Source organism: Vipera berus, assembly GCF_964194415.1.
Source record: "Vipera berus genome assembly, chromosome: 1".
NCBI lineage: Eukaryota > Metazoa > Chordata > Lepidosauria > Squamata > Viperidae > Vipera > Vipera berus.
The window spans coordinates 4,640,533-4,656,037 of NC_138202.1; the positions used below are offsets into that span (position 1 = coordinate 4,640,533).

The 15,505-nt window shown below is 49.6% G+C and overlaps 1 protein-coding gene across 1 annotated transcript in view; it reads left to right on the plus strand.

Moving 5' to 3' along the window:
- Nucleotides 1-6,383, plus strand: part of MYDGF (myeloid derived growth factor) — a 25,392-nt gene extending 19,009 nt beyond the window's left edge. Inside the window, exons 4-6 of the mRNA XM_081314985.1 lie at nt 1-47; nt 3,417-3,489; nt 5,766-6,383. The exon at nt 1-47 is cut by the window's left edge and continues 35 nt beyond it. Coding sequence (XP_081171111.1) covers nt 1-47; nt 3,417-3,489; nt 5,766-5,845 — 200 coding nt within the window. The 3' untranslated portion in view covers nt 5,846-6,383. The remainder of the gene's footprint in view (nt 48-3,416; nt 3,490-5,765) is intronic.
- Nucleotides 6,384-15,505: the final 9,122 nt, after the last annotated feature.

Here is a 15,505-nt window from a genome sequence, read left to right on the forward strand (position 1 = left end):
TTAAAGCCGAAATGAAAGGAGCAAAGATCAAGTACGCCGTGGCTTATGTGAGTCCCCACCGGGAGGGGGTTGGGGGAAAGGTGGTGTCTTAACCAGGGTTTGTATGCCAGTTTGAATCCAGGGGTTGCTTTCTCATTTTAGATCATGACAGGGGTCTTCAAACTTGGCCCTTTTACGACTGGTGGACTTCAACTCCCAGAATTCCTCAGCCAGGCACGTCTGTAGACTAATCTTTGCAACCAGGAGTAGGACAAAGAATGGAGGCAGTCGAGATACACCGTTTCCCCCCACATTATTTACACTTTTTAAGTTGAAGAGTTTTTATTTATCACAGATCAGGAGTCTTCAAACGTGGCTCTTTTACAACTGGTGGACTTCAACTCCCAGAATTCCTCAGCCAGGCACGTGTATAGACTAAGCTTTGTAACCAGGAGTTGGACAAAGAATGGAGGCAGTCGAGATACACCATTTTTTCCACATTATTTACACTTTTTAAGTTAAAGAGTTTTTATTTATCACAGATCAGGAGTCTTCAAACTTGGCCCTTTTACGACTGGTGGACTTCAACTCCCAGAATTCCTCAGCCAGGCACGTGTATAGACTAAGCTTTGTAACTAGGAGTTGGACAAAGAATGGAGGCAGTCGAGATACACCATTTTTTTCCACATTATTTACACTTTTTAAGTTAAAGAGTTTATCACAGATCAGGAGTCTTCAAACCTGGCCCTTTTACGACTGGTGGACTTCAACTCCCAGAATTCCTCAGCCAGGCTGAGGAATTCTGGGAGTTGAAGTCTACCAGTCGTAAAAGGGCCAGGTTTGAAGACCCCTGGTTTATGAGTTCGCTTAGTCCAAAACCTCTTGGCCCTTGTTATATTTTCTACCGACCACTAGGAGGCGCCGCCCAACCAGCTCTATCCTTATATTGGGACCGATAAGGTGGACGTATACCTATAGTACAGGCGATCCGCCACTTACGGCCACAACGGAGCCCCCCCCAATTTACGTCACGAAGTGAGAAATTTGTTCAGCGAGCCTTGCCCCGTTTTACGACTCGTCTTGCAAAGTTTCTTAAGCGGATCGCTGCGGTTGTGAATTTACTAACCCGGTGCTCGTTCAACGAACCTGCTTCCCCCCCCCCATTGATTTTGCCCGTCAGAAAGCTTGCCCAAAGGGGGATCACGTGACCCACCGGGGACCCTGCGACCGCAGGGATGCTGCGAGACGGTCGTAAGCGTGTGCCGGACTGTTGCAAGTCAAGGATAGTTAGTTTATTATTATATTTGTATACCGCCCTTCTCCCGAAGGACTCAGGGCGGTGAACAGGGCACATATAAAATACAAGGTACAAAAGTTAAAAAGAGAATTAAATACAAAGCCCAAGCTAAAACAATAAATAATAATGTATAATGTACCTGTAGATAGAATTTATGCAATATTAAGGACAAGGCTGGTCTAATGGTGAGCACCTCTGAGTGGTCAATTGTAAATAGAATATTTTTTTAAAAAGCGATTACACACACACACACACACACACACACACACACACACACACACACCCCGATAGGGAAGGGTCCAGAGGCTTCTGCTAGGAGGCCCAGACAGAACTAGGGTAACAGCGATAGTGTCATGGTTCCGACAGATGACAAAGAACTTTGAGGTATTGCCTTAAGGAATCTTTATTCGAGTTAGCATAACATCGGCACGTTACACGTACACGTGTGCCTGGCTGAGGAATTCTGGGAGTTGAAGTCCACCAGTCATAAACCAGGGTCCTTCAAACCTGGCCCTTTTACGACTGGTGGACTTCAACTCCCAGAATTCCTCAGCCTGGCTGAGGAATTCTGGGAGTTGAAGTCCACCAGTCGTAAAAGGGCCAAGTTTGAAGACTCCTGATCTGTGATAAATAAACTCTTTAGCTTAAAAAGTGTAAATAATGTGTGTGTGGGGGGGTTAAATGGTGTATCTCGACTGCCTCCATTCTTTGTCCTACTCCTGGTTACAAAGCTTAGTCTACTCTTGGTTCAGCAAAGATCTCTTTCCCCCTCCTCCCCCCCCCCCCCCGGTTTCCTTATGATGGAGTATATTTCTCCTTATAAAGATCCCATCGGATTCTTTAAATGGGGGTCACGTTGTCTTTTAAGGACAACCCCCCCCCCCTTAACTGCATTGTTGTTCTCAGCCACATTTGCTTGACCCCCAGTACGTCCCAGTCTCTAGAGCAGAGTTTCCTGATCTGAGCAAATTGAGGACACATGGGTTTCAATTCCCGAAATTCACCAGCCGGCTTGGCACCTGGGGAATTCTGGGGGTTGAAGTCCCTCCATGTGGGCTGGGGAATTCTGGGGGTTGAAGTCCCTCCATGTGGGCTGGGGAATTCTGGGGCTTGAAGTCCATCCATGTGGGATGGGGAATTCTGGGGGTTGAAGTCCCTCCATGTGGGCTGGGGAATTCTGGGGCTTGAAGTCCCTTCATGTGGGATGGGGAATTCTGGAGGTTGAAGTCCCTCCACGTGGGGTGGGGAATTCTGGGGGTTGAAGTCCCTCCATGTGGGATGGGGAATTCTGGGGGTTGAAGTCCCTCCATGTGGGATGGGGAATTCTGGGGGTTGAAGTCCATCCATGTGGGATGGGGAATTCTGGGGCTTGAAGTCCCTCCACGTGGGATGGGGAATTCTGGGGCTTGAAGTCCCTCCATGTGGGATGGGGAATTCTGGGGCTTGAAGTCCATCCATGTGGGATGGGGAATTCTGGGGCTTGAAGTCCATCCATGTGGGATGGGGAATCCTGGGGCTTGAAGTCCATCCATGTGGGATGGGGAATTCTGGGGGTTGAAGTCCCTCCATGTGGGATGGGGAATTCTGGGGGTTGAAGTCCCTCCACGTGGGCTGGGGAATTCTGGGGCTTGAAGTCCATCCATGTGGGATGGGGAATCCTGGGGCTTGAAGTCCATCCATGTGGGATGGGGAATTCTGGGGGTTGAAGTCCCTCCACGTGGGCTGGGGAATTCTGGGGCTTGAAGTCCATCCATGTGGGATGGGGAATTCTGGGGCTTGAAGTCCCTCCATGTGGGATGGGGAATTCTGGAGGTTGAAGTCCATTCTGATGACTCGTCCATTCCGGCTTGGGAATTCTGGGAGTTGTAGTCCACCCATACTGGCTGGGGAATTCTGTGACTGGAAGACCATCTACCATCACATTGCCGAAGTTGAGAAACCTTACTGTAGGCTAGGGGATTTGCTTGGCTGGACTATTACTTCCTAGCTGGGGTTCGATCCCATAGTTAGGGCCGCTGCCTTGATTTTGCTGAACTCGTCGCAGACGCCCCGGGCCCACCTCCCTCTGGTCCCAGGACAGGCCGTTACGCTTGAGCCCTTCGGACATTCCTGTTTGGCTGATGGCTTTTCTGTCTTGTAGTCCACGGCTAGCGTCGGAGGCCAGGACGATGTCCCATTAAAAGAGGAGGAATTCTTGGTCACGGAACAGACAGGTGAGTTCGTTTATTTATTTATTGGTAACATTTACATAGCCGCCCATCTTCCCGCCAGCTCCAGGCAGCTCCCAGTCGAAACTTAGAAGAGAAATAAAATCATATTAAAAGGGTAAAAAACCAAGGGATTAAACGTTTCGTTAGCTTGTTAGCAATCAAGAACCAGATAAGCCGAGATTAGCACCAGGATTAATGCTAGAGCCAGGGGTAGGCAACCTTGGCTCTTTTATGACTCGTGGACTTCAACTCCCAGAATTCCTGAGCCAGCCACGCTGAGGGGAAAGGGAGAGGTTTCCAAGCTGAGCCATGCTGGCTCAGGAATTCTGGGAGTTGAAGTCCACGAGTCATAAGAGCCAAGGTTGCCTACCCCTGGCCTAGGCCGCTTTATGACTCGTGGACTTCCAGAATTCCTGAGCCAGCCACGCTGAGGGGAAAGGGAGAGGTTTCCAAGCTGAGCCATGCTGGCTCAGGAATTCTGGGAGTTGAAGTCCACGAGTCGTCAAAGAGCCAAGGTTGCCTACCCCTGGCCTAGGCCTAAGCCACTTTATGACTCGTGGACTTCAACTCCCAGAATTCCTGAGCCAGCCACGCTGAGAGGAAAGGGAGAGGTTTCCAAGCTGAGCCATGCTGGCTCAGGAATTCTGGGAGTTGAAGTCCACGAGTCGTCAAAGAGCCAAGGTTGCCTACCCCTGGCCTAGGCCGCTTTATGACTCGTGGACTTCAACTCCCAGAATTCCTGAGTCAGCCACGCTGAGGGGAAAGGGAGAGTTTTCCAAGCTGAGCCAAGCTGGCTCAGGAATTCTGGGAGTTGAAGTCCACGAGTCGTAGAAGAGCCAAGGTTGTCTTCCCTTGTGCTAGACCAACAATCAAGCAGTAAACAATTACCCCAATCACGGAACTGCCAACCTAGACAAGACTAAGCAACAGCTCAATTAAGGAATTGGTGTTTTTCTTGGTGAATTCACCAAGACCCTCCCACCAGGCCACTTGTATATAAACAGAGAGCAAACCCTACACTCCCTTCTAGCCCTGATGAAGTTACCTAGTTGGGTCATGAGGTGTTTGCAAGAAAACAAGCTCAGAATCCCCAAGAACTCTACAGAATGAGGAAACTAGATAAGCAGGGATTGACACCAGACAAATCATCAGGCGGAAAACAATGCCCTAACCAAGAGAAGAAAAATAACAGTCTCCCACTAATGCTGACAGGGGAGCCACTTCTATATAAAGAGAGAACAAATCCCACTCCCTTCTCGTACTGATGATGTTCTGTAGTTGGGTCATGAAACGTCTTCAAGAAAGCCACCAGGCTCCGGGAGCACCAAGAACACCACAGCTGCCCTCCTTCTCCTCCTCCAACACTTTCTCCTCCTTCCGTTCCACCACTCTTTCCCCTTCTCCTCCTCCTCCCAACACTTTTGCCTTCTCCACCACTCTTTCTCCTTCTCCACCACTTTCTCCTTTTCCTTCTCCTCCACTCTTTCTCCTTCGCCTTCTGCCACCAAGCTCAAAGAGCACTAAGGACCCCACATTCCTCCTCCTCCTCCTCTCCACAAACCCCACTGACCCCCTTCTAGCCCTGATGACGTTCTCTAGTTGGGTCACGAAACGTCTGCACGAAAACCACCACGCTCGGGGAGCACCAAGGACCCCACAACTGCCCTCTTTTCTCCTCCTCCTTCTCCAACACTTTCTCCTCCTTCCGTTCCACCACTCTTTCCCCTTCTCCTCCACCACTTTCTCCTCCTTCTCCACCGCTTTCTCCTTTTCCTTCTCCTCTACTCTTTCTCCTTCTCCTTCTGCTACTAAGCTCAGAGAGCACTAAGGACCCCACGTTCCTCCTCTTCCTCCTCCTCCTCCTCCTCTCCACAAACCCCACTGACCCTCTTCTAGCCCTGATGACGTTCTCTAGCTGGGTCACAAAACGTCTGCACAAAAACCGCCACGCTCAGAGAGACCACCAAGGACCCAACGGCTCAGATTGCGTAGACCTATTCGCGGCAGCGGGTTAGAGCGAGCACATTTTTAACTATTATTTTTTTAAAAAAAAACCACCCGATAATTCTTCCTCTCTGTTGGCCAAACGGTTGGTTTGATTTTTCCAATTCAGCCAGAGTAGGTTCCAGGGCGCAAAAACTTCCCCCAAAAACCCCTTCCCTCTTCATCTCCGATTGTGGTTGGCTTCTGCTCGCCGGTCTCGGCAAGCCCGCCTGCCAACCAAGCGGGTCCCACCACCTCAGAGTCCCAACCGCCTGTCCTCTTCTTCCTCTTTCCAGTGTCTCACCGGGAGGGCAAATTCCGCTCCCAGCTCGCCAAGCTGATGATCGTGGCCGAAAAATCCCACGATGAACTGTGAGCCCCGCGGGACACCCCCCCCTCGTGACCCCGGAGAAGAAATGGTGGGAGAGTCTCCTTTCCCGGATCCTGGGATCCACCCGAGCAACCGCTTTAGAAGAACACCTTTGGGGAAGAACCGGAAGCCACGCGTGTGACCCCCTTGGACTCGGCTCGCTCCTTCCACGCCGTTCTTCCGCGGCATCGGTGGCCTTCTAGGATGCGCAAGAAGCGAAGTGGGGACGGGATTACGGCGTCTCGGATCCGGTGCTGCAAAAAAACAACAACTGAAATTGCAAAGGATCTGATCCTTTGGATTTAGCCAAAAAAAGACTTGCGGAAAGTCGATCCCTTTGCAGGTATTAGCGCGTGTGGGCGTGCAAGTGTGCACCATCCCCTCCACGAAGTTTCTCTCCCGGCCCGCAACCTCTTCCCCGTATATCGATCGAATGGTCACCCCAAAAAAGAGTCACCCCATGGATAAGGAGCAATTGTCTGAATAAAAAGCCAGATTTATATCCTCAAATCCGGCTGGTTCCCCCCCTGCCTGTCCGCCTCGGTTTTCCTTAACAAAAGAGGAGAAAATATCGGTGGACCACAGCTCAGCCCCCAGAATTCCTGCTGCTAAGCGAGACCTTTGCTGAGTCAGCTTTGCCCCGTTTTACGTCTTTGCTTGCCGACGTCGTTTAAGCGAATCGCGGCAGTTGTTAGCCGCGCGGTCGTTAAGCGAATCACTGGCTTCCCCATCGGCTCGGCTTGTCAGAAGGTCGCAAAAGGGGATCGCGTGACTCCGGGACGTTGCAGCCATCGTAAATACGAGTCAGTTGTCAGGCGTACCTGAATTTGGATTGCCTGACCCACGGGGGTTGCTGCAGCGGTCGTAAGGGTGAAAAACGGCCGTAAGTCGCTTTTTTTTTTTTTTGCAGGGCCGTTGTCACTTCGAACGGTCACTAAACGAGCTGCCGAGGAATACCTGCAATGGAAGCGGGGGGGGGGGATTTATTCTCCAGAACTCTTTGAGGCGAAGACGAGAGGCAACAAAGGGGCTTCCAAGACAGATTTTCTGATTGTGGCTTAACGCAACGGTCCCAAAGCTTTTGAGCTTGGTGGCCCGGCTGGGGTGGGGGAGGAAGAAAGAAGGGGACGGGCCGCGTGAGCGCTGGACTGTCATGTGCGGGTGGCTCCACTCCCGCAAGAGGGGAGAGAAGCTTTTGGGGCGCAGTTTCTCGCTCCTCCAGGCTTCTCCGCGCCAAAAGCTTTTGCAGAGGGACAGAAGGCCCGAAGCCACATTAGATCTCTCCATCTCTCTCTCTCTCTCTCTCTCTCTCTCTCTCTCTCTCTCTCACACACACACACACACACACACACACACACACACACACACACACACACACCGGAAGCCTTTTGTCTGTCTGCAAAAGCTTCTGGCGTGGAGAAGAGGAACTTTGGGGGACACGATCTCGGGCTTCTTCAGACTCACCGAGGCTCGAAAAGCGGGTTGGGTGTCCTGCGCAGGCAGCCTCGGTGAATCAGCCCAGGTGAGCCAGGCGCGCTCGGCCAGACACCCAAATATAAAACAGACAGCAAACAACACTCCTTTCTAGCACCGATGACGTTACTTAGCTAGGTCATGAAACGTCCGCAAGACAACAAGCAAGCTCAGAGAGCACCCGGGACCCCACAGTCGTCGTCCTCTTCCTCCTCCTCCTCCTCCTCTCCTCCTCCTCCCCAGAAACCCCACTCCTTTCTAACACTGATGATGATACCTAGTTGGGTCATGGAACGTCTGCAAGACAACAAGCAAGCTCAGAGAGCACCCGGGACCCCACAGTCCTCCTCCTCCTCCAAGCCCCCCTCCTTTTTAGCACTGATGATGTTAGCTAGTTGGGTCATGGAACGTCTGTAAGACAAAAAGTAAGTTCAGAGAGCACCAAGGACCCCACAGTTCTCCTCCTCCTCCTCCTCCTCCTCCTCTCTAGCACTGATGATGTTACCTAGTTGGGTCATGAAACGTCTACAAGACAAAACATAAGTTCAGAGAGCACCAAGGACCCCACAGTTCTCCTCCTCCTCCTCCTCTCTAGCACTGATGATGTTACCTAGTTGGGTCATGAAACGTCCGCAAGACAACAAGCAAGCTCGGAGCGGCTCGTCCCACTCGGCGTCTGCTCTCGCCGCTTCGTTTTTGGAGCACCGGAAGCAGGCGGCTTGGTGGCCCAGCTGGGGGAGGAGATGGGAAACCGCCCATGTGGAGTGTCAGGCCAGGGTGCGTGTGCCCCCACGGGCAGCTCCCCTCGCGCAAGAGCAGGGGACCACCAGCGCGAGGGGAGCTGCCTGCGCCCACCCGCCTGCCTTTCGCGCAGCCCGCTATTGTGCTGCAGCCCGGAGGTTGGGGACCCGCTAGATCGGGTAGGCAACCTCGGCTCTTTTATTACTCAATGGACTTCAACTCCCAGAATTCCTGAGTCCGCACAGCTGGGCGTCGAAGTCCATGAGTCATAAAAGAGCCGAGGTTGCCTCCCCCTGCGGCCTAGATCTAAAATTTATTCAGCCCAGTTACGCAGGCCTTCACAATTGCCTGACCTGGAACCGCACATCGCACGGAGCGAACACATTGTCCGGTTTATGGATTCAGGCCTGGCCCGTGAACTCGCGGTGCCACACGCTGAATAATGGGCTGACTAACAGGAGCGTCATCCCGTGCGGAGAGGAACAAAAGTCAGCGGGTGGAGTTTGATCCTGTAATTGCAGCTGCCATCTTGACGTTTTGACAACACCAGCCCAAGCACACCCACGAATGCTAATTCCCTCCTTTAAATTTAAATAGACTGCATTCTGGGAGTTGAAGTCCACCCATCTTAAAGCATGGCTGGCTGGGGGATTCTAGGAGTTGAAGTCCACCCATCTTAAAGCATGGCTGGCTGGGGGATTCTGGGAGTTGAAGTCCACCCCTTTTAAAGCATGCTGGCTGGGGAATTCTGGGAGTTGAAGTCCACCCTTCTTAAAGCATGCTGGCTGGGGCATTCTGGGAGTTGAAGTCCACCCCTTTTAAAGCATGCTGGCTGGGGAATTCTGGGAGTTGAAGTCCACCCCTCTTAAAGCATGCTGGCTGGGGCATTCTGGGAGTTGAAATCCACCCTTCTTAAAGCATGCTGGCTGGGAAATTGTGGGAGTTGAAGACCACCCATCTTAAAGCATGCTGGCTGGGGGATTCTGGGAGTTGACGTCCACCCTTCTTAAAGCATGCTGGCTGGGGCATTCTGGGAGTTGAAGTCCACCCTTCTTAAAGCATGCTGGCTGGGAAATTGTGGGAGTTGAAGTCCACCCATCTTAAAGCATGCTGGCTGGGGAATTCTGGGAGTTGTAACTCACCCAATTTACATTAGTTTATCAAGATATAAAAATACAAAAAGAAAATGGGAAATATTAGAAAAGAAAAAAGTATAGGGGAAAAAGTTAAAAAAAGCGTTGACTTCTGACTTTTTGGCTCAGTAGAATGAAGTTCAGGTAGTCCTTACAACACTTCACTTAGTGTCCATTCAAAGTTACAACATCACTGGAAAAAGTTACGACCATTTTTCACACTTACGACCGTTGTAGAATCCCTACAGCCACGTGATTTACACTTGGCTGCTTGACAACCGACTCATATTTCCGACGGTTGGAGCGTCCCGGGATTATACGATCCCCTTTTTTGCGCCCTTCCGACAAACAAAGTCAGCGCCGGAAGCCAGATTCACTTAACAACGGCATTACTCATTTAACAACTGCAGGGGAAACTCACTTCACAAATGTGGCAAGAAAAGGCACAAAATGGCAAGAAAACCACTTCACAAATGTCTCACTTAGCAACATAAATTTTGGGCTCGATTGTGGTCGTAAGTCGAGGACCCCCTGTCATAATACACCAGCTCAACTTTTTGCTTTTATGCAATAATTTATACCAGCCGTTTGTGTATCGACAGATCTATCTAATCTGCAAAACTCAAATTTCTTTTTTTTCTCTCCTACCACCCTAAGCACAAAGTCCAAGAGCGGTTTCCCAGTGGAACCAACATTCATTGTTTGTTTTTTCTCAATCAAAGCCACCGATTTCAGCAGCGTTCCTAGCTTAGCAACCAACCCCAGGGATTCACTTCGCAACGGTGGCGAGAGAGGTTGTAAAACGGGGCAAAACTCACTTAACGACTGCCTCGCTTCGCAACAGTTGTGCTCGTAAGTCGAGGGCCACCGGTGCATTTCCCTTTGAAGAATCTTCCCGTTTTAAGATGTGACTCTTAACTCCCAACAATTGTTTACTCTTACGCAACTCTTGAGTAGCAGGCCTGGAAGACTGCACAACGGGGGAACAACCCACACCTGTCAACATCGCAGCAAAACACTTCCTGCCCTTGTGTGCTTTCAGTGACGCCAGCCACCCTGGCTTGGGTTTCCCGGACCACATCGTGAATAATAAAACCTTTCCAGAGGTTGACAAACGAGTCAGACAACTCTCCAGCCGAGCCTCCCTCCGTGGCCCGGTTTCCGCCTCTGGCTTGGCAGAAGCCCTCACCTGCAGTGTGGTTGTGGTTCATCACAAGGGTTGTGACACCAGCTGGGCTGCCATCTGCTCTTTCCCTCTGGCAGCTAGGGACCGAAAAAGCTGGAATTCCTCCAGACGATTTCCGGATTGCATCTTTCTGTGTTTAAACCGGAAGACAAATACAGATGTGCTGGAACACCAGAGCCTAAGAGGTGTGGAATTCAACTCCCAGAATTCCCCCAGCCAGCACGGGAGACTTCTGGGAGTTGAAGTCCACCTGTCTGCCATTTGCCAAGCTTGTGAGTTATCTACTCCACCAAGGCCAGCGTGCCTGAAAGCGTGATCCACGGACACACACACACGCACGCACACCCGGGAGTCCAGCCGGGTTGCAAATTCACTTAACCACGATGGTTCACTTAATGACCGCTGCAAAAAAAAGGACATAAAATCCGGTCCGACACATGACACAGCCCGTTTTATGACCATCACAGCCCGTTAACAACCGTGATGGGGAAGCTTCATTCTGGGAGTTGACATTGCGAAGATTGGGAAAGCCTGTCCGAGTTCTTTCAAGGTAGAATGCTCTTGAATATGGAGGCTCCTCAGAGGTCATTAGACCTCACCTAGGGAATTCTGGGAGTTGACGTTCACCCGTCTTCCAGTTGCCACTCTTCTAGGCCAGTGTTCTTGAAAGCATGGTCCGAGGACACACACACACACACCGGTCCAACCAGGCTGCAGATAGACTTAACAACCATGAGGATTCACTTAATGACCAGTGGCAAAAAGGTCATAAAATCCCATCCGATACATGGGCAGCTCATTTTATGACCATCACGTGTTATAAACGTGTTTGGGAAACTCCATTCTAGGAGTTGACATTGCCAAGGTTAGAAAATGTCACCCTAGTTATTTCAAGGCAGAATGCTCTTGAATATGGAGGCTCCTCAGAGATAGTTAAACACTGGCTGGGGAATTCTGGGAGTTGAAGTCCACCCAAGCTTCAAGTTGCCAAGTTTGGGAAACTCTGCTAACTTATTTTAATTTAGAATTTCTCTTGACTATGGAGGCTCATTGGAGGTAACCAGACGCTGCCTAGGGGATTCTGGGAGTCCACCCAGCTTCACATTGACAAGCTTGGGAAATACTGTTCTAATCATTGTAAGGCTGAATGCTCTTGAATATGGAGGCTCCTTGGAAGTAATTAGACACCTCTCTTTGCCTAATCTTCTTTGCATGGCATCTAAACTGCAAACCCCAGACACAGAGTTGGCAAATTGCAAGACGCCGGCATTCCCGAAGTAGGAGATGTTGGAAGAGGAATTCCCAGGACTCCTTAGCCAGTACGGCCCCAACATTTCCAGAGGCAAGTTGGCTTGCGCTAAGCCAAGCTGTGGTTTCCTTGGGCTTTAGCTCAAACCATGGTAGGCCTTGTTTTATAAACTGATTCGTCGCTAAGCCCATTGTGTGAATTTAGCTAATTTGGCTGGATCCAGTAAACCCTTAACTAAACCATGGTTCAGCAAAATGTGTGAATCGGACTACTGCCTGATCATCAAGCAGGGTGATATGAATTCTGGAAAACTGAAAAATTTTAAGCTATCTTGGAGATCACTTGTGTCCACTTACAATTATCCATCATGCTAAGCCACACTTCAGAGGTTGGTTTAGTAGTGCAAAACAAACATAGCTAATTGTAGTTTGTGCAGTAAACTAGCATGTCTTCACATAACAATGTGTCTTCTCCAGATGTTGGTTAGGTGTGAAATAGAAATATAGTTAATTATAGTTCATGAGGTAAACTAATATGGCTTACCCCAAGTTAGCCATCATGCTACATCACATTGTGTCTTTTCCAGATGTTGGTTAGGTGTGAAACAGAAACACAGTTAATTATAGTTTATGCAGCAAACTAGTATGGCTTAGCCCAAACAATTATCCATCATGCTAAGCCACATTGGGTCTTCTCCAGATGTTGGCTTAATGTGAAACAGAAACACAGCCAATTATAATTTATGAAGCAAACTAGTACAGCTTAGCCCAACAATTAGCCATCATGCTAAGCCACATTGTGTCTTCTCCAGATTTTGGCTTAATGTGAAACAGAAACAGAGCTAATTACAGTTGATGCAGCAAACTAGTATGACTTAGCTTAAGAATTATTCTTTAGATGTCAGTTTAACTTTAGGGCAAAGTAGAAACACAGCTAAATATGGTTTAATGCAGCAAACTATATTATCTAGCATGGCTTGACACAATTTATACACCAACCAGAGACTGTTCAAGCTCCCAGCTGGCATCTGAAGGCCATCAAAACCACTGCATGTCTGAATGCCGTTACCCATTGGAGGGTTTTGTTTCCACCGCTTTAATGTCACGAGCAAATGTGTTCCGATGTGGGCTCGCAGGAATGCTTGTTTGCAGACAAAAGACTGCCTGCCCGGAAAGCCAGTCTCCGAACGGACAGCGTGCCGAGACGGCCCACGCCAGCTGTGCTTGGCTGGGTGCCCGTTCAGTGTGTTGACCTTCTTTTCAATTTCTTTCGTTTGGCTCAAACTGCGGTAGCTCAGGGTAGAGGTGGATCCCTGGGTGATCTACCAGATTCCCAGGTGGGGTTTAAAAACAAAACACCCAAAATCTGGGATAAACACCCATGTTGCTGCTGTCAGACTGTCTATCTCAGGGATGTCCAATCTTGACCATTTTTAGACTGGCGGACTTCAACTCCCAGAATTCTGGGAGTTGAAGTCTGCCAGTCTAAAAGTGGCTAATGTTGGACAATCCTGGTTTACACCCTACCAGCGGCTGCCAGACGTTGTGAAGTTGCGCGCTGCTGCTACAGGTAGTCCTCAACGTATGGCCCCAAAATTTATGTTGCCGAGCGAGACCTTGGTGAAGCGAGCTTTGCTCCGTTTTACGACCGTTCTCGCCACAGTCGTTAAACAAATCGCCACAGTTAAGCTAATAAGGCGGTTGTTAAGCGAATCTGGCTTCCCCCATTGACTGTGCTAGTCAAGAAGCTTGCAAAAGGGGATCGCGTGATCCCGGGGAGTGTAATTCTCGTAAATCTGAATTACGGGGCAGTCCTGGACACACAATTGTCCGTTTAGCGACCGTTTCAAAGTCACAACAGCGCTGAAAAAAGGGGAATTGCGACCGTAGGTCACACTTAACAGCCATTAGAGCCTCCCCATGATCACGTGATCAAAATTCAGATGCGTGGCAACTCACTCATATTTACGATGGAGGGGGGATCACGCGATCCCCCCTTTTGCGACCTTGTGACCAGCAGAGTCAAATGGGGGAAGCCAGAACCGCTGTGACTGAACAAGTGCAGTGATTCACTTAACGACCATGGCGAGGAAGGTCGTAAAGTGGGGCAAAACCCACCTAAGACACCTTTTCCAACAGAAATTTTGGGGCCCCGTTGCGATCGTAAGAGGAGGACTACCAGTAAGCACCCAGCATCTGAATTTTCATCCCGTGACCAGGGGGAATGCGGCGACGGCCGTTAAGCGTGAAAAACGGTCCTCGGGCCCCTTTTTCAGCACCGTCGTAACTTCGAACGGTCACTAAACGAGCGATTCGCCGTCTCAGCGCCGTCCCTTTAGCGACTAGGTGTACAGCTCAGGAACGAGGCGCTGCCTGCATCCACGGCTAAGCCAGATCTGGCACGATGGAAAAAAAAACGGAAGCAAAACAAACCAGAATGTTGTGTGAGTCAGATGTTGTGAACCAGAATGTTGTGCTGTTGTGATCGGCGCCAGAGGTTTTGGCGCGCAGGGCAGTCCCACCAGCCAAGAAGCTTTGCAAACTATCTACGGGCAGATTTTTTTAAAAAAACAAACCAACCACGAAGAGCCTCGGTTGCAGGACCCAGGTGTTGCCATTTTGATTTCTTAAACCCACATCCTGCGGACTTTCCTGGTTGCTGTTCATGGTGGTTAATCCCTTTGCCCCCTCCCCCCCTCACCCCGAGGTTCTTGCCAGAATTGAGAGGGGTGGATGCACAGAACATCGGCTGGAGAGAAGAGCAAGGAAGATGCTTAAAGGCCTGGAGGAGACTAAAACATATCAAGAACGGCTGCAGGAATTGGGTTATGCCTACTTTATTTTTTATTTTAATTCCATTTATATCCCGCCCTTCTCCGAAGACTCAGGGCGGCTTACAAGCTTAGCAGTAGCCTTCATTCTATGTATATGCCTGCTTGTTAGGGCTTTCACACACACCCCAAGCGGCATTATTACAAAGTCAGCTTAATTGCCCCCGACAATCTGGGTCCTCATTTTACCTACCTCGGAAGGATGGAAGGCTGAGTCAACCTTGAGCCTGGTGGGACTCGAACCTGCACTAATTGCAGGCAGCTGGTGTAACTTAAGGAGGCATTAGCCCCCTGCTCCACCAAGGCTCAATGAAAAGAAGGATTAGGGGGTGACAGAATAGCCGTCTTCCAGTATTTGAGGGGCTGCCCCAAAGAGAGGGAGGAGGAGGGGTGTGTGTCAACAACTAACCAGTGGAACAACCTGCCTCCAGAAACTGTGAATGCTCCAACACTGGAAGTTTTCAAGAAGAGACTGGACAGCCATTTGTCTGAAATGGTATAGGGTTTCCTGCCTGAGCAGGGGGTTGGACTAGATGACCTCCAAGGTCCCTTCCAACTTCTTCTTCTTCTTCTTCTTCTTCTTCTTCTTCTTCTTCTTCTTCTTCTTCTTCTTCTTCTTCTTCTTCTTCTTCTTCTTCTTCTTCTTCTTCTTCTTCTTCTTCTTATTATTATTATTATTATTATTATTATTATTATTATTATCATCATTATTATTATTATTAAACTTATTTCCCAAAGCACCAAAGGCAAAGACCAGGAACAACGGGTGGAAACTAACCAAGGAGAGAAGCAACCTGGAATTAAGGAGAAACCTGCGTGAAAACAATTAACCAGTGGAACAGCTTGCCACCAGACGCTGTGGGTACTCCGTCCCTGGAGTTTTTAAAAAGACAGCTACTTGTCTGAAATGGTATAAGGTCTCCTGTTTGAGCAGGGGGCAGGACTAGAAGACCTCCAAGGTCCCTTCCACCTCTATTCTGAGTCACTGAACATGATTGAACATGATCGGCTTAGTTGCGTCAGCATCTAACCTTGAACCCAACCGGAGGCTTAA